General features: G+C 30.4%; 1 protein-coding gene and 1 long non-coding RNA gene across 2 annotated transcripts in view; one reads left to right on the forward strand and one right to left on the reverse strand.

Annotated features, from left to right (window-relative positions):
• Positions 1-6,901: 6,901 nt before the first annotated feature.
• Positions 6,902-21,016, forward strand: part of LOC143043100 (heat shock 70 kDa protein 12A-like) — a 35,613-nt gene continuing 21,498 nt past the window's right edge. The window contains exons 1-2 of the mRNA XM_076215566.1: positions 6,902-6,999; positions 9,076-9,364. Coding sequence (XP_076071681.1) covers positions 9,344-9,364 — 21 coding nt within the window. The 5' untranslated portion in view covers positions 6,902-6,999; positions 9,076-9,343. The remainder of the gene's footprint in view (positions 7,000-9,075; positions 9,365-21,016) is intronic.
• Positions 13,085-20,547, reverse strand: LOC143043099 (uncharacterized). The gene is made up of 3 exons (XR_012968193.1): positions 20,461-20,547; positions 14,362-14,424; positions 13,085-13,177 (listed from the first exon to the last, which is right to left on the reverse strand). It is a non-coding gene; the product is annotated as an uncharacterized LOC143043099 (long non-coding RNA).

Below are 21,016 nucleotides of genomic sequence, written 5' to 3' on the forward strand. Positions count from 1 at the left end.
AAGTCAAGACTTCAACGGTCACATTAGTATAATTATGAATAAGCGGTCTTGCGAGATGTATTATGCTGGATATGTTTCAACAACCAGCTGAAACAGGAATATATAACATATCGGTATATATAACATTTGGGAACTGTTGTTGGAATTATCATTCTTCATATTGCTATGCAGTGTTTTATGGAATTTTTATTTCGTCGTTCGTTTTGACCTTGCTTCACCTATGATTTGAACTGCCCCTTTGATATCTCTGAAATTTGTTCAGTACACTTAATTATCTAAAGACTTTACTGTTACTTATATTACTCCAATGAGTGAAGTTTTTTGACAGTAGAAGTTAAAACACATAGTTTGGAGAGAGGAAAAACCAATTTAATAACATTATAAAAATGTAAAATACAAATCTAAAAATGTCACAAAGCCCAATTAATTGAGTGTTTTTGTTTGATAAACAACAAACATCTATTAACTCTAAAAAGCGCAATGTGTGAAAATGGTTAAGATTGTTTCAAAGAATAGAAACAAATGACATTCCAGTCATAGTAAAATATCTGAATAGTAGCCATCAGTTAAATATACGAGGTGCTGAATATTATTGAAGAGAGCAAGATTTATAGAAAAACATGCATTATCATTCTACTTCACCCCTACCCCGGCTCATATTATATTACATTTCAGGGAAACGCTGGATCATGCAATTTATTCAATGCAATTAATTGCAGTTATGTTCATGTTGTCATAGATTCAAAGTTTAAAAGAAATTATCAAAGAAATAACTTAACTTTAATTTCACGTAGCTGAGAGGATGATACATCAGATTTCATACTAAAGAAAGCTTTCCTCAAAGGAAAAACCAAGCGTAAAATGTGTTGGGTTTTAAATAAAATATAATTTGTCTTCACTCTTTAAAATGTACGTCTTCAGTTTCAAGATTCATACAAACGTACGATTTAGAATGCACACATAATCTTTTGAAGAATGTATATACTTTATAATGTAGTAAAAATTAAGCAGATAAAGTACAATTATATGCATATATGCATAGTTTCTACGACTGCATAGAATGGGAATCGACATTTCTTCAATACAGACAACTAAATTTTAAGCTTTTAAAAACCCCTAAAAATTTATTGTCAAGAGTGAAGAAATGTCGTTTTGCATGCGATTTGTCGTTTAAATTTGTTTCTCTAATGATTCTAAGACAATATGCAAACAAGTGTAATCCTCCTCTTCAAATGATCTGAAAAAAGATGCGTTCTTTCTATGACACGTCAGTAGGCATGGTTGTTGTTTGTCAAGATGTCACTACATGGAAATTCACAGGAAATCAAAATGTATTTACGCCAATATTGAATTTCGCAAATAAAAAAGAACTGAGATCAAACGAACCACTAGTTGAAAAAATAGAGATTATATCACAACATGGAACATCTTTTTGTTGTATTTCTATTTGACATTATGTTTTTCATTAACTTATTGTTTGTATTGCTCCTGTGTTTCAAATACCGCTCTCTTAGCTTTCAGATATAAGTGTAAAGAAGGACCTTGTTTCCTTCAGAGTTACATCAGCAAATGACAATGTTTTTCGTCTGAGAGGTAAGCTATGTTCAAATATAAAACATCATGAAATAACAGGAAAGTAAACTTATTGTGTACAAAACATATTGTTTGTAGGTTAATTTATTTTGAGGTTTGTTTAATTTTATCATTTTAGAGGGAGGAGGAGAATAAAATAATACACCAAGCTATACATTTTTTTATGTGACATGCAAGATATATAATACTTTTTTTATTTTATAACTTTGTGATTTTGAAATTATAAAGGGATACATACATACTTTTTTTGATTGTTTTTCATGGAATAGACATTCAAACTTCGGTTCAATTCACTATACTATATACAGAATGTACTTTAACTTCTTCAGTCCCTTTTTCGTTTTTGACATAGATATTCATGCCTAGATATAAATTCATGATTAAAGTTAAATTCCTACTATTTGATGCAAATGAACTCATCATAGATACAAGGATGTAAATCTTATAATTACGCGTTTCGTCTACAAAAGATTCATCAGTGACGCTCGTATAAAACAATGTTTAAAAGGCCAAATAACAGTTTTATAGGTTTTAATTCATTTGTCTTTTCCAATTATGGTTGATGGTGTAATTTTCACTAGTATGCGTCATCGTCGTGCGATAAAAAAACATAGATTACCGATAACACTTTCCGACTTTTGTATGCCTCCGCATAGTACTGCGTTTTAGATAATTGTGGGTTAAAAACTATTTATCAAACCATTCTATTTTCTTCTATTATCAAATAATAAAAATAAAAATCTCTTTTCAAAGATAAATGAGAGAAAATATGGTACAATGGTCAATGATGAAACATTAATGTGTATAATGTAAAATTCACTGCGTATTTGTTTTAATTAGGTTCATCGGACATCTTCAATTCAAAATGTTTTGAAGGCTTCTTCCATAAAAAAGTTTGGGAGCTAAAAACCAAAGAAAAACTTAAAGTACCATATGTTACGCCGCATTTCAAGAGAATTCTTGGTTAATCTACTTAAAACTTAAAAAGGATAGTATATTTTATGGAATTCTTGGCGAACGGCATGAAAGAGGGACAAAAGATACCAAATGGACAGTCAAACTCATAAATCGAAAATAAACTGACAACGACATGGGTAAAAATGAAAACGACAAACAGACAAACAATAGTACACATGACACAGCATAGAAAACTAAAGAATAAACAACACGAACCCCACTAAAATCTAGGGGTGATCTTAGGTGCTCTCGAAGGGTAATCAGACCCTGCTCTGCATGACTAATAGGACAATTTCCCCTGTTTGCATGTATTGCCTGTAAAATGTTTGAAGTTTTTAAAGATAAACTCAACTTTCAAAACTTATTTATTATCTTTAACATATTATTTGTACAGCTGCTAATAATGCTGAGAGGGGAAAGTGGGTTCATGCAATCACTGAAATAAAGACAAAATTGTACAACAGAATGTTCACGGTACTGTATTATATTTGTTTTTTTTTATACAATAGTTAAACCGTTAGAATATTGTTTTAATATATAATACTTTGTTATTTCAAAAGGATAAAGCTGATCAAACAGACAGGATAAGTTGGTTACGTATTCCATATACTGTATTCATTAGTTATTCCTTATTTTTACCTATTTGTTACTTATTTCTTATTGTTTATGCGTTTAAATTGTTCTTTGTTCGTTCCTTATAAGCTTGTATACGTTGTCCCCTTTAAATGATTTGTTTTTTTTATTTCTTATCAAGTCTCTGATTAATTCAAAATCTAACTTCACAGAGTCCTTCGAAATCGTACTTTATTTAAATATTGAATTCGCAGTTTTAAAATTGACATGTCTTTGAAAATTGAAGAATAACAAGGGTGATAAATAAGGGAACAGCATCCTTTTGTCATGGAGTCATTTTGGACCTCATTTTATATTTTGGTGAAAATTTAGTTTTCAGCAAAAAGACATAAGTTTAAGATATTTTATTTATTTAATGTTCATTTCGAAGCTGCAGTATTTATTAAAAGTATTTTTGTTTTATATTCGTTCATTATTGTTGAAGGAAATCATTTTTATATTCTCGAAACATTTAAGATAAGAATTTCACATCTGATAGATATTTATTTTAGGATTTGTCACTTTAGATTTTCTCTTTGTTAGGCTTTATTTTTATCAATTTAAGATGTTTAGCGACAAGCTAAGTGGACACAATTAGACATGTTTTTTTACTAATTCTATTGTCCGGTAAACACAAACAAGTTGTTGTGTAAACAACCTATGTCTAGGTAACCTGGTCAATTAGGGTTCTTTGTCCTGTCCAGCAAAGACCTTTCCACGCCCCTTTTTACCCCAAAATATCAGGGTAACTAAGATAGCTTAATTGTTTAACGAATCTGATTGGACGAACCTGAAACAGTAACGCAAAATCGAACAAGTGAATTTGGTTTTAGATGTTATATCTTCTAAAGCGCATTCGATAATGATATATATTTAACACAATATAATAGTATATAATACAAATAATAGAAACATGTAATTCATATAAAAGATCAAATAATATCTATAGTATACAAATTTTATGTAAATGCATGAGCATATGCATTTAAACTGACGAACACGTATGCTTATAATATTTCTTATAAATAAAAGCTTATCTAGCATTCAAATATATGAGCAAGATGCGGACTTAAATTTAAATACCGACTATTTGAACCTAACAGAGCATAAAGCACGTGCCGAACAGCATAAAATAATGAATATATAATATTTTGACAAGGGACATGTAAGAACATGTTGCGATCTGGTATCTTTTGAAATATAAACATGGTAGAGCATATATGGCGCTTGTAAAATAATTGATTATTTCTGGGTTGAAAGGTTTATAGTTTTAGTTTTTACAAGCGCCATATATGCTCTACCATGTTTATATTTCAAAAGATACCAGATCGCAACATGTTCTTACATGCCCCTTGTCAAAATATTATATATTCATTATTTTATGCTGTTCGGCACGTGCTTTATGCTCTGTTAGGTTCAAATAGTCGGTCTCGCATTATGCTCATATATTTAAATTTAAGTCCACATCTTGCTCATACATTTGAATGCTAGATAAGCTTTTATTTATAAGAAATATTATAAGCATACGTGTTCGTCAGTTTAAATGCATATGCTCATGCATTTACATAAAATTTGTATACTATAGATATTATTTGATCATTTTTATGAATTACATGTTTCTATTATTTGTATTATATACTATTATATTGTGTTAAATATATATCATTATCGAATGCGCTTTAGAAGATATAACATCTAAAACCAAATTCACTGTGTTTGTTTTAACTGTTTTCAGGCCCTTACCCATACTCATAAGTCCGTAAGGTGTGCTGTTGGTTAAGTCCAACCATAACAGGCAAACGACAGTCCACACGACCCAGCATCCGACAAACCCGATAACAGTCAGAAACCCAAGTCTGATAACTAGTCCAATTTTGATACTTTTAAGCACATATATTAAATAAATAAGAAAGATTTTAAGTCGGAGATCACTACTTCTGATAAACGTATAAACAAGTGAAGAATAATTTTAATGGTGGTTCTTAATAGTATATTAGTATTTCTTACAATGGAGACTTTGTAATGGCAAAGGGTGTCTTTCTTGCCTAGTATAATCATTTCCATCTTTAAAGACTCCAAACGATTGCCGTAATCGTGCTGGTTGACCGTTATGAAATATTCGTTTCACTTTAGATGTTTCAAATGTCGTCAATACAATATAGTCCCCTTGTTCCCCGAATATGACCTACCGATGATAACATATTATCGGATTTTTACTTTTACTTCAATGATAGACACGACGGGTGCAACGTGAGGAGACGGATCTGCCCTCCTCTCAGAGCATTGATGTTTTTGGTAGGGTTTTAGTTGCTCAGTCTATAGTTTTCTTTTTGTATTTTGTAAAAACAGTTCCTATCATATGAAAACTCAAATGCATTACATTCCTCTAAAAGTTTGCATATCAATTTAAGATTAAGTCCATTTTTTTCAAAATATTTATTAAGAAACGACCGACATTTGATCTACCTTAATTTTCTCCGCAGTATTCGTTTTTGTTGACATGATATTTTTTTATTTAACTTGAATTACCATGATAAACAGGCCAACATTATAAAAGCTTTAACATTAACAGGGATTTTATAACACAAAAGAAAAAGTGCAAATAAATGCAGATGACGAAAATGAAGACAATGGTATGTTAATCATTTTTAGTATTTTAGAGCATTCATTTCTTTAAACTTTTGAATATAATTAATAAAATAGAAAAATACATGATCCTGAGAAACAATGTTAAGTTCGAATACAAATGCAAATACGATTCGTGATAGAAAAATTAGATAAATTTAGCAAACTGATTCTATGAATTCTATGTATTAACTTCTTTTCGGTTATACGTTTTCTACCTCAGGCATAGATTACCTTAGCTGTGTTTGGCAAATCTTTCAGGAACTTTGGTCCTAAATGCTCTTCAATTTTGTACTTTATTTGACCTTTTTAACTTTTTTGGATTTCAGCGTCACTGATGAGTCTTTTGTAGACTAAATGCGCGTCTGGCGTATATACTAAATTTAGACCTGGTATCTATAATGAGTTTATTTAAAGTGTCAGGAAATTTTAAATTGCTACTTTCTCTATATTTCATTTTCTACAATGATTTCAGTTCTATAAAGATTAGTCATTTTAAATTATTGATGTACTGAACGAAACATGTGTGTTATTGTCTTTTCCGTTGACCAAAATTTAAAAAAAGGATGTTAGAGTCCAAAAAAGCTAGTTTTATCTCACCATAATTTTACATTATTTTAGTAAATAATCTTCTGATCATTGACGTGTCGGTCTAATAATTCATAATATGAAAAGTACAACTGTTTCACAACACTTTTCCGATAGAATTAAGTTTAGCATATGTTAGGTATGTTGTAGATTTTTTGTGTGCACAAAAAATCACTGCGGAAAGGCATTACAAAATTATAATACACGGATTTCACAAAATACTACATCAATATATTTCAAGAAATTAAAGCGACATGTCCAAACAGCACAAACATATGTTCGTAATATCATAATATTGGTTGATGGACTGCTTTAATAAAAAAAAATCAGTCTGATAAATTCTGTTAAAGGTATCAACACTTTTCTCGTGTTCCGGCAACAGTTGCGAACGATATGTTTCGGTTATCTATCTAATGTTATAAATGGTCTTTAGAAGAAGACATATATCCCCTAGCATGTATTGATATAAAACGCTTACATTGCGTTAATATAATATGACAACTATGTTTTGCACAATATAGGTAGTGATTGTGTTTTTACACAATTACAAGAAACAGTAAGCCAAGATGATGGTATTGCTGCAACAGAAACAGACACCACATCATTGTTCAAGACTGCAAAAAAGTAAGATATGTAGTATTTGTAATTGTAGGGTCTGTAAATAAAGGCAACATTAGTATACCGCTGTTCAGAAGTCATAACCCGATTATTAGAAAACAAATACAGGTTGCAAACTAAAACCGAGAGAAACACTTCAATTAAAAGATGAACACATCTCTGAAGTGCAACAAAAACACACGACAATGCAACGTACATAGAAACAAACTTGATTACAACTGCCGTTGTCTTGACTTGGTACAGGACATTTAAAGTAAAAATGGTCGGTCAAACCTAGTTTGGTGATTAGCCAAAACTCGCTCCTTATTGCTATGATTATTTGTATATCTTTTCTATTCTATATAAAGATAAATCTGTATGTCTTTACTGTAGTCTTGCTCTTTTTCTTTTCATAGCCTTTAGACCTAATGTTGTAAAAATTTCTCATAAGAAAGGAAGGTTGGAATAAGTTTACGTTTTACACAATGTTCGAATAATCATGTCAACGGTATAGAAAACAAAAAAAGTAATAAAGTGTTAATATTTTCATTAGGCATTGTTTATAAATACCATTTTCTTAAAGTTCTTTCTTTTCGTATACATTTTTGAAAATAAAGACAGTAAAACTGTTTGAAAGTCGACGTTTTATTATAGACACTTAACCTCATTGAAATAATATTATATAGCTGGTCTTAAATTCACTACAACAAATATTAAAGTTGTATTTTACATTTCTACAATCTGGCCATACAAAATCATGATCTCATTAAAAACTCACAACTCTTTAGGGAAAAGTTATCAAAGGTACTCATCAGTGACGCTCATATCAAAATATTTATACAGCCAAATAAGTAAAAAGTTGGAGAGCATTGAGGATCCAAAATTCCCAAAAGTTGTGCAAAACACGGCTAAGGTAATCTATGCCTGGGATAAGAAAATCCTTAGTGTTTCGAAAAATTCAAAGTTTTGTAAACAGGAAATTTAGAAAAATGACCACATTATTGATATTCATGTCAACACCGGAGTGTTGATTACTGGGCTGGTGATACCCTCGGGGACGAAACGTCCACCAGCAGTGGCATCGAACCAGTGGTGTGAAAGTTATCAAAGGTACCAGGATTATAATTTAGTACGCCAGACGCGCGTTTCGTCTACATAAGACTCATCAGTGACGCTCATATGAAAATATTTATACAGCCAAATAAGTAAACAGTTGGAGATCATTGAGGATCCATGATTCTAAAAAGTTGTGCCAAACACGGATAAGTTAATCTATGTCTGGGATAAGAAAATCCTTAGTGTTTCGAAAAATTCAAAGTTTTGTAAACAGGAAATTTAGTAAAATGACCACATTATTGATATGTCAGCACCGGAGTGTTGACTACTGGGCTGGTGATATCCCTAGGGGGGGGGACGAAACGCCCACCATCAGTGGCATCGACTCAGTGGTGTAAAAGTTATCAAAGGATTATAATTTAGCACGCCAGACGCGCGTTTTATCTACATAAGACTCACCAGTGACGCTCATATAAAAAAACTATTATATTCGACGAGAAAAACTATTATATTCGACGCTAGAAATCATTTATATACACATGTACATCTTGCGCAATACATGTCAGTATATATAAAAATATGGCAAACGAGAATCATTTCAGTTAATATATTGTTTTAGTAAGTTTTTATCGGTACGTGCTTGCTTCGGTGGAAAACACCATGTTAATAAGAAGTGTATATCCTTGAGTAGTCGTTTATTATGTGTAGCCTGTAACCTATAGAATAATCTAGAACTGCAAAGAGCTCCTAAATTATGCTTTAATCCCCATCTTGCATGCCATTGTCCTGCAAAATCATGCATTAATGGTTTACTTTTTTAAAATTGTTATTTGGATGGAGAGTTGTCTCATTGGCACTCACACCACATCTTCCTATATCTAATTATTGTGATCGGTTTGTTATACGTATAAATAGATCCATTTAATCATATCTTTAATAATCGTTATAAGAAATTAAACATTTTTTTATATTTATTGCACTAGATTTAACCAATTATTTTCTGCATTCTTGTGTTTATTTATAACTTAAATATGTTGTAAAATTCAGGCAATTTCTTGCCGTAGCAGCAATTGACTTTGGAACTACGTATTCTGGATGTGCATTTTCAACTGTTCAAGATTTTAAAGCTAACCCGTTGAAAATAACTACAATCGAACTAGACGATGAAAATGTTGTCTCATACAAAACTGCTACAGTCTTACTTTTAGACCCTGAGGGACGCTTTCATTCATTTGGATCAAAGGCAGCAAGTCATTATTTTACTTTAGCAGAAACTGACGAAGCTGGTAAATGGTTCTATTTTGATCGCTTCAAAATGCAACTTTATAGGAAAGAGGTATGTTCATTCAGATACATGTTGACAAACTTAAATTCTCAAAAATTTAAGGTAACACGATATAATGTTCATGTGTCCGAGGCGCCTTTCTTTATTTAATCCTTGTCCGGATTATCTTCAACGTTTGAATTAGGTTTTGGATTTTCACATACAATCTTCTACAATGTAAGTTGACTTTGAGTATCATTTTAATAGTCGAAATGTGCATATGATGCTTTAAAAGTGACACTTTTTATGTTAAAAGTTTCACAAGGAACACGCAAAACAAACGAAATTGAAAACGTTAATATTTGCGGGTCTTTGTGACTTAAAGGGGCGTACAATTTATCAAAACTAACATTCGAAGGACAACTTAGACTGAGGGTATCGCAAGCCTTGAGTCTAGATAATTTCCATATGAAATCAACGGATAATTGAATACATATTTTTATTATAATCATAGTATAAGAATCAAATCGGTCAGTTACGTGTCACACCCGGTTTATGGCACACCATGATATCGACTTAAACATTCCTTGGTGTGAAAGACAACAAAATGTATCACCATCATACAAAAGCAGAAACAACTGCAATAATTTCAAACCTGAATTTGCACTGTGTTTGTTCGAGCAAACAACTTTAGCAAATGACCTACCAGTATATTTTCTAGGATGGCAACAGGAAATGTTTTACAAGATTGAACCATTTTTGTCGTCTGTTGCTACGCATCCTGGTTTCCGGGGATTAGATGTTCCAACATTTATTTTTACTTTTGTACACATTTATAACCTTAAATATCCTGCATTATTTGCCACTGAACTTTAACCAACCAACAACCAATCAATCTGTTTAGTGTGAATCAATAAAATTTCAAATTCTTACACACGAATATGATATTTCTGGTTTTATTTTAAAGTGTTATGAAAGTTTATCTCACATATATGATAATGTATTGTATGTATAATTTAACAAAACTTCACGTTATTTGTTTCTAAAATTAGAATGCAGACAATCTTATATAATTTTATAGTAAATTATAGTTTGCATTTTAATCAAGGAAAATAATGACCTCACACAGGTCATTATGTTATGCCTTGGAGCATATTTCATTGAAACATGGTATCGTCCGGGTCGATTCTTCGATAAAATGACCTATTGTTCTGAAAGAAAAAAACTCCATACGTATTAGATAAAATACATAGGTAACAAAGAACAGGCCGGTCTACAAGTGCAGAAAAACTATTCGGCTGGTTATTACCGGCCTGTTTCTTTTGTTACTTTTGTTTTTTATCTGACTTGTACGACGTATCAAGAAAATCAAGAAAATAATAAAAGAGGATAGAAGGGGCTTTCAATTGCTACGGCGGTGTTTTTTTGTCCCTTCCAAAAAGATTGATAATAGTCGAAGTTCGAATGATATCCGAGAGTGGATATTAGTAAGATATACATATTGATGGTTATGTGTCGTATGTGAATGATTTTTAGTCTAAAAAAAATGTCACAAATGTCTACTGAAAACCAAAAAGAACAATCCGTTTTAAATAATGAAGACAAGATGGCCGACCAAAAAACTCAAGAGGAAACATACTCATCTGCAGACCTGTATTCATATTAGAAAATGATATATTTGGATCAACAAAACCAAACAAAGAGCAGTTCATAACACATATAGAACTCTATAAAACAATTGATGCCAATATATGTCCAGGTAGCCATCTTAAAGCACTCCAAAGAGTTAGAGGTCTTTGGAGAATTTATTTCGATGATGATACTGACAGAGAATACATGATTTCAAAGGGGATGTGGGTTAGAGACAAAATAATCCCAGTGTACACACGCAACCCAAGAATCATGGTAAATGAAAATCCTACTCATCTAAAAGTACGTGTGAAAAATGTACCCTGCTCAGCTGAGGATGGACAAATTGAACGTGCACTAGAATACTATGGATGCACTGTGCACAAATCCTATCGTGAACGCCTTCGGGTAGATGGTGAGTTGACTAATTGTCAAACAGGGGACAGAATAGTTATATGTGACCCTGTTAGTGAACCATTGCCAAGATCTATGTTAATAGGCAATTATGTTGCTACTGTCTTGCATGCTAATCAGAACTCTTCAGAAGGTCACAAAATCGTATGCAGAAAGTGTCTACAGACAGGACACAAGGTAATGCAATGTCCTAATGATTGGATATGCCTACACTGCAAAAAACCTGGCCACAGGCAGGCTGACTGTCCTGAAGAGTTAAACACTTCCAACTCCTCTAGTGAAGAGGAATCAGATACTAATGATGCCGACACAGAAGACACTGAAGTCCCGCCTGCTCATGTACATGACGCACTTCAACCTTCCAACTCGGGTGACGTCCTTAGTATTAGTCATGCCAAAGATAAAGCCCAATCAGTAAATAACCATTTACAAGATAAAATTCAGTGTGATCAAGAAATAGTGAAAGGTGGGGAAAATGATGAGAAAAAAAAGCTGAAGCATAAAAAAAGAAGAAAAATACGGAACCCGGTGGCAATATTGAACAATATTTCAAGGGACAGACCGTTAATACCAATACCCCCACAGCAAAAAAAAATGGAAAAAGAAATGCCAGCACGCCAACAGAAGATAAACACAAAGAAGCTGTCCCTATTCAAAAGACTAAAACTTAGGGTCAGTTGTAAACGGAAATGTATTCATACCAATAAACCGAACACAAATAATCAATGAAATCCAAGTGTAAATATTTGTATATATTTGTAATATTTAGCCTGTTTTTATATAACAAAAAAAAATAAAAATAAAAATGAGTGTGATGTAATTAAGGATTATATGCATTCACATGTGTATGAAAGTAATTCAGACAAATCTGAAACAAACAAAATGATGTATAATAAAAAACAAAAGTATGTCAATTTAAATCACTTTAATTATAATTGTACTAATCAAATACGAAACAGTTGTAGCTTGTACAATATTTTTTTCAATAGAAAAGAAAATATAATATTTATGCAGATATTTGAACATTTTACAAAAATTATTCACAAGAAAAAGAGAATAGAAATCTTGGAAAAAGTAAATCTATTAATAGTACCTATTCTGTTTCAAACAGGTAAATTCTTGCTTATGTCCCAGATATTGAACTCAACAATTTATTACACAAAAAAGCTCACATCGTTTTATTCGTACAGTTGTCGATGTCCATTTTCCTTTTGTTCAGTACTATGCTATTACATCCTTCTATTTTTTCATGTTCAGTACATTTCAATTCTTTATACGCACTACTCAATTTCCTTTAATAGAACACTAAGTTATAGATTGAAATAAACAATTAATTTCCCCATAGGCGACAATGGTAGCCTTTTTCGAGACACAGACTTTAGGAAGTTGATTTTTTTAACGAAACCTTGCTAGAATCAAAGAAAAGTTATTAGGACAGTATTTTTTGGTCCAAAAAATATAGGTTCGCGTTGCTTTTCTTAGCGTATTTTGTACTTATCTCCCATGCCTATCAATTTTGCCCTTAAAAATACGTGTCTTGTCCTAGCGTTGAAAAGGTCATCTCAGTGCCTTTAGGGCTACGGAATAATTTTTATTTTGCCTTTTGTATAAAGCAGAGTGCACGAAGTCTCTAATAATAAAAAATAACGGGCGCACATATCGACCAATCATGATTCGCCATACTCTTAATTCTGAATACCATGTTATGCTCATAAAATGGCTGCGCCCATAAAATCTAATGGTGTATTGTAACCTTTACGAAATCACTATTCCAATATTCACACGATAAGATCCAATCACTCTTGTATCTCCAACCATGCATACACCGACGTTGTCTGGTGTCTAAAAATAGAAAACAACAGGTGTTACAAAATGAAAGAAATCAACTGTTTATTATATTGTCATTGACATGTCACAGCATGATTTTTAGAGAAACATATTTCTCTGATGAGGTGTATTTGATTTTGATCAAATGTTCTGTAACAAACTCATTTGTAAATCTCTGGCTTGTATTATTATTTTTAACTTGTGTATTAATGAAAAATGAATATTGTATATTTTTGAAATATGTGTATACTTTTAAAAAAATAATAACTATGAGAATGCAAGAATGTAATTGTTTAGGCTCAATAAACATTCAAGTAAATAAAATTCTAAATCAAAAGACTTATGACAAAAACAATTCACATATGTTCTTTAAATTGTCAAGGTCTCAGAGTAAAAGATAAAAGACATAGATTATACTTGTGGATGAAATATCAAAAATGTAATATTTTGTTTGTTCAGGAAAGTCATTTCACTGAAGATTTAGAGAAAGACTTAAATTCTGAAATTAAAGGTCAACAATATCATAGCTTTGGAACCTCACAGGCCAGAGGAGTTTCAATTTTTATTAATAATGATTTAGAATGCAAATTTATAAATATATTCAAAGACCAAGAGGGCAGGCTACTCTTAATAAATATTGAAATCGAAGACAGTATTTACACTTTAGTAAATGTCTATGCACCAAATATACCTAAAAACAGAAATATTTTTTTCAAAAAAGTTAAAGAAGTAATTACAAAAAATAGTTTAGGAATGGTTATAATTGGAGGAGATATGAATGATACTTTAACAAAAATAGATAAAAAAAATAAAGTGTCAACACAAAAATTAAAACAAACAAAACCAGTTTTTAGCCTTAAATCTTTAATTAAAACTCAAAAGCTAAGTGATATTTGGAGAGAGATTCATGGCAAGGAAATACAATTCACTTGGCGACGTAAAAATAATTTAAATAAAGCATCTAGAATAGTTTTTTTCTTAACCTGTCCTGAAATAAGAACTAAAATAGAATCTACTGATATTAGGCCAGCTATTATAACTCATACAGACCATCAGGCAATTTCTATAAAAATAAAAGGTCGATCAGACCAAAAAGGTAAAGGATACTTTAAAATTAATAATAGTATTTTAGAAAATGAAGAATATCAAAACCTTATTAAAATTCTGATCAAACAATATGAAAAGAAAATGTTACTCACCAATGATATTGGGGTCAAGTGGGATCTTTTTAAAACCGAGGTAAGAGACCATACCATAGCATTCTGTAAAAGAAAAGCACAAAATAATGTTAAAGATATACATATCTTAGAAAACAAATTGAAGAAATTAAATGAGGGTATAAACAAAAAATGTAAAATAGATGATATTAACTCTCTTAAAGAGGAAATTAATATTATAGAAGAAAAACTTGGTAAATTAAAAACCAATTGTTCAGAGAACAATTGAAAGTCTTTCCACGACAGAGAAATTTGGATAAGAAGGTAATTTGTTTATACTGATGCGATAAATGATGGTTTAATTATCTTTTTGAGTGATATAAGGGAGATAATATGCTACTTCCGGTGAAATGAATGTCACTTTCGGTCTCATATGATAGCTTCTTTCACACTGATTCCAAAAATATATAGTTTCTATATACTTTTGCATGTAGAATGGGAGATAATTGGCCACTTCCGGTTTGTTGGAAGTCATTTTTAGTCTTCAGTAATCTGTTTATGTATCTATATGACAAATTATATGGATTTTGAGTACTTTTATGGGAAAAAAATTGCAAAAAAAGCTACTTCCGGTTTTCTAAAGGTCACTTCCGGTAGCCATTTTTCAAGGTCATTTGTCATCTTACCTTTTGTAAAATGTCAAATGTCTTTATAATGAACTTAATTGAAGTTATAATCAAATAACCTCATATCAAGACATTCCAGGGGCACCAACTGCTATAAGATGCCATTTAATTGTATAAGACTAAATGAAGCATATCTTCATTACAATAAAGCAGACATTTTGCACTTGTTCTTTTATATGTATCTCTCAAAGTGTCGGAGAAAATGCAAAAACAAGCAAAAGTCACTATTGAGAACTTGACCTTGACCTTTGACCTTGACCTCATTTTCTAAGTAAGGACCAAGGGGACTCAAATAAAAACATTCCAGGGTTATACGGTTAACGGTTTATGAGTTAAAAAAACATACGAACAAATTTATTCCATAAAGGTAGATAACTCCTATAAAATTTCATCGAATCGCTTCGATCCAAATACGCCAAAAATTACTGAGGATGTAACGAACAATTTGTAAAAAAAAATTTGTCGCTATCTTTTTTTGTTACGAAGGAGATACGCTTTGATGATAAACAGTGAAAAGGGAGATAACTCTTACAAAGAAAATGGTTCGGCTTAGCAGGGTGAAATTTAAAAGCGCATAAACTATACGATACAATATGAGAAATATCTAAGCGACATATTGCGAAACAAACATTTATCGCAAGAACAAAAGTTGGCGGAAAAAAAAAAAAAATAATAATAATAATAATAATAATCAGAACAAAAACAATAAGTCTTTCCACAGAAAAGTGGAAAGACTTAATTATATGATTCAAAAACAAAAGGAGCACAAATAAGATCCAGATTTAAATGGGTAGAAGAAGGCGAAAAAAACACTAAATTCTTCTTGGGACTAGAAAAAGCTAGGCAAACAAGAAAAACCATTACAGCGCTCAGAGACAAAGAAGGGGTGATACATACACATCCTACAGAAATACTTAATATTGAAAAAGAGTTTTATGAAGAAATCTATAAAAGTTCAAATCCCGATAAAAATTCTATTAAAGATTATGTTATGAATACAGAATGTGATCATGTCCTAACAGATAAAGAAAGCGATAGTATGGAAGGTTTATTAAGCACTCAAGAATGCACAGATTCCTTATTTGAAATGAAACTTAATAAAGCCCCTGGAATTGATGGGCTAAGTGTCGAATTTTATAGAACTTTTTGGGAACATCTTAAAGAGTTTGCAGTCAAAACTTTTAATCTTTCATTTGATAAAGGGGAGTTAACAAATTCACAAAAATTAGGAGTTATTTCCCTTTTACATAAAAAAAATGATCCTCTCAGTTTAGACAATTATAGACCTATAACATTATTGAATGTTGACACAAAATTAGTTGCTTATTCACTTGCTCAAAGGATAATTAAAGTATTACCACAAATTATTCATGGAGACCAAAATGGGTATGTTAAAAACAGATACATAGGATATAATATTAGACAAATTCAAGATGTCATAGATTATGCAGACAAATTTAATATAGAGGGTGCCTTATTATTTTTAGATTTTTCGAAAGCATTTGATTCATTAGAATGGGACTTTATGTTCTTTGCTTTACAAAAATTTGGATTTAAAAATTCTATGATGAGATGGATAAAACTTTTATACACTGACATAAAAAGTTCAGTTTTAAACAATGGGTGGATCTCTAAACCCATGAGTATATATCGTGGTATACGTCAAGGCTGCCCTTGCAGTGCGATAATTTTTGTTATTGCTGTTGAGATTCTTGCTTGTAAAATTAGGCAAGACCATAACCTAAAAGGATTTGAAATCAAGATAGATGGAAAAACCCACACTTTAAAAATAAGTCAATTAGCAGATGACACTACTCTTTTTCTCAAATCAAAACAAGATATTTCAAAAGCTCTTAACATGATTGAAAAATTTGGATCACTTTCAGGATTAAAACTTAACAGATCTAAAACAGAGGGTATTTGGCTAGGGAAGCAAAAACATTGTAAAGAAAAATATGAAAATATTAACTTTACAGAAAAACCAATTAAGAGTCTCGGGATATATTTTGGGCATAATAAAAAAGAGTGTCAAAAACTAAATTTTGATAAACAGCTAGAAAAGACTGTAAAAATTATATCAAACTGGAAAAAAAGAAACTTAACCATGATAGGAAGAATAACAGTTATTGAATCTTTAATTATTCCTATAATCACTTCGTTGGCTACAGTGTCAACCTTAAGCAAAGAATACTTGGACAAATTTAAAAAAATCATATATGAATTTTTATGGAACAATAAGACAGAAAAAGTTAAACGCACCGTATTAAGCTATAACCAACTAGCTGGTGGATTAAAAATGGTAAATATAGATAAATATATAGAATCTATAAAGATAGGTTGGATAAAAAGATTAAATGCTGATAAATTTCTTAATTGGATGGTTATACCAAAGTTTTATCTTAATAAATTTGGTAGCAATCTACTTATCTTAAGGATGAATACTAATAATATATATTCTATACCGGGTACTAAAGAGCTACCAGAATTTTATCTTGATATGATTAAAGTATGGTTAAAAAATAAAAATAATAAAACTAAAAATCCAAATAATTACAGACTTATCCGTCAAGAAGTTATTTGGGGAAATCAATTAATTAAATTTCAAAAGAAAACACTCCTTTTTCAAAATTGGATAGACAGTAATATCATTCATATAAATGATATCATTGATGAAAATGGAGTTTTTTCAGAAAAAATTATAAGTTTAAAGTTAAAAAATAAATCAAACTGGATAGCTGAATTCTCAAGATTGAGAAAAGCAATTCCAAAAGAATGGTTAAAAATATTAAATGAAGAATGTTCAATAAAAACTAGTGTTTTAATAAATAACTCACTATATATAAGTGAAAAAAATAATTGCCAACATAAACTAGAAAAATTAGATTCAAAGAAAATTTATTCAATTTTAATAGAATATATATGATAAAGAAGTTCCAATAGGATATCATAAGTGGAATAGAATTTTGAAATGTGAAAACATACAAATTGAAGCTCAATATGTGCAAAAATTTATTCATAATTACTTAAAAGATAATAAACTGAAAATGTGCAGATGGAAATTATTACACTTTATTCTTCCAAACAAAGTCTTATTAAAACAATGGAAAATAAGCCATAACTCTACTTGTAATTTTTGTAACGTTACAGAAGACTATAAACATTTTTTTGTAACATGCCACTTTTTAGATGAGTTTTGGGGAAAAATATATAAGATACTTGAATTAGTTAAGATTGGGAGACACATTCTCACTGAAAAAAATTTAATCTGGGGATATAAAATTAATGATGAACATTATTATGAAATAAACTTTCTACTTACAGTTAATGTATTTACTATTCACAAAATACATTATTTGTCAGAATATAGAACACAAAATATCAACATATATTACGGATTACAAATGTGTCGAGGTTTGTGATTGGATAACAACACAGAGATGTCAGTATATATTCAGGAAACTGCCGGGGTATATACGACGTTTTTATCCCCAATTGGAACCTCAAAAACGTCATCATAACACCGGTTACTATGTGACGTAGTCAAAAGCTATCAGACTGTCAGAGGCTCACAGAGGGAAAATAATGACGTGCTTCAGTCAATAATACATTTTTGATACAAAATCACGCATTTTACACTTTTAATACTTAGGCAGCAACCATTTGATTTTCTGGGGGGGGGGCTATGGTTTTTTTTTCTGGACAAATTTTTTTTTTCGCCTGCGGCGAAAAACAATCTATTTTTTTCGCAACAAGTCAAAAACAAATTTTTTCTTTCATTTTTAGCGTTACATATAGTGGCAGCTGAGGGTGAAACAAACATTTTTTTTTTTCTCAGAATCAAAAACAAATTATTTTTTTCTCCAAAAACTGGAAACAAACTTTTTTTTCCAAAAAAAACCATAGCCCCCCCCAGAAAATCAAATGGTTGCTGCCTTAAATTTAATGTTAAAAGTGTTATTATACATTATTACATACACGGTAAAATTATGTTCACAGCAAATTAGAAAATCCTTCACGTATGCCGAACATATCAGGTTGGGTTTTTCAATATATATGTGTTGTCAACAAATACCTGCACTGGAAAATAACATTAAGTCAGGGGTAATCCGTAATATATGTGTAATTCAGGTCTCAGAAAGGGTATATACTGTGACATTCCCGGCTTAGGGCTTATAATTATAATTCAAATAAAAATAAAAATAATAAAACTAAAAATCCAAATAATTACAGACTTATCCGTCAAGAAGTTATTTGGGGAAATCAATTAATTAAATTTCAAAAGAAAACACTCCTTTTTCAAAATTGGATAGACAGTAATATCATTCATATAAATGATATCATTGATGAAAATGGAGTTTTTTCAGAAAAAATTATAAGTTTAAAGTTAAAAAATAAATCAAACTGGATAGCTGAATTCTCAAGATTGAGAAAAGCAATTCCAAAAGAATGGTTAAAAATATTAAATGAAGAATGTTCAATAAAAACTAGTGTTTTAATAAATAACTCACTATATATAAGTGAAAAAAATAACTGCCGACATAAACTAGAAAAATTAGATTCAAAGAAAATTTATTCAATTTTAATAGAATATATATGATAAAGAAGTTCCAATAGGATATCATAAGTGGAATAGAATTTTGAAATGTGAAAACATACAAATTGAAGCTCAATATGTGCAAAAATTTATTCATAATTACTTAAAAGATAATAAACTGAAAATGTGCAGATGGAAATTATTACACTTTATTCTTCCAAACAAAGTCTTATTAAAACAATGGAAAATAAGCCATAACTCTACTGTACTTGTAATTTTTGTAACGTTACAGAAGACTATAAACATTTTTTTGTAACATGCCACTTTTTAGATGAGTTTTGGGGGAAAATATATAAGATACTTGAATTAGTTAAGATTGGGAGACACATTCTCACTGAAAAAAATTTAATCTGGGGATATAAAATTAATGATGAACATTATTATGAAATAAACTTTCTACTTACAGTTATTGTATTTACTATTCACAAAATACATTATTTGTCAGAATATAGAACACAAAATATCCCTTCGGCTCAGGGGATATAAACTCTAAGCCGGGAATGTCACAGTATATACCCTGTCTGAGACCTGAATAACATATAATATAATGTTTTTAGGTCAGAATTTAAAATAGGATTATTATTACAAAAAAAATATATTAATATTGAAGGTAAAGGGATACTAGAAAAGATATATTCTTATATTTGACAGCATGATTGTCAGTATTGCAATATTTTATGTATTTTACAGAGCTCCTGGTACTTCAATTGTTTGATAGATGGTTTTTTTTCAACGAGTTTTGAAAGTGAAAGTACAAATGTACTTTTTCCTTAAATCTATATACTGTAACTTTATATTATACATAAGATATGTAAATTATGCTTAATACATTATGAGAACAAGATTCTTATGTAAACCTACCTTCCGTGGCTAATTCATTTAAATTTGGCAAACACGTGGTGAAAGTAATTATAATCCACACAAAAATAACAAATGAATTTACCGTTAAAACAGAGAAATACATTAAACCACAAATCAAATTCGGAACACGCTTAAATAACCCGTGATTCTGTTTTTATCCCCAACATCTATCAGAATATATATAAAGTTCATATTCAAAGTTATAATTGTAAAATTATAGAGAATTAATGTATTTAATGATAAACAATGGATAATGACAAATAATATATAAACTAACAAAATTATAAAATACTACCGGAAGATACCCTGGTCTTAAGGTACTAACAAACAGGGATCTTTACTGAAATAGCTGTACCAGTGAAGAAATCTGTTAACAGCATGTGATATATTGTTGTTGAATAAAAAAGAAAAAAAGAAAATAATAATACATTTTGCAAGACTAAACTTTTGAGAAACTTAGATAGCCATAAAGCAGTAAATGTAAGTTATAGTATAAACACATTTTTTTTTCATTTCCCTTCAACCGAGATTTTTTTCAAGAAAAAAAATCAGGAAT

This window comes from Mytilus galloprovincialis, chromosome 8 (genome assembly GCF_965363235.1).
Source record: "Mytilus galloprovincialis chromosome 8, xbMytGall1.hap1.1, whole genome shotgun sequence".
NCBI lineage: Eukaryota > Metazoa > Mollusca > Bivalvia > Mytilida > Mytilidae > Mytilus > Mytilus galloprovincialis.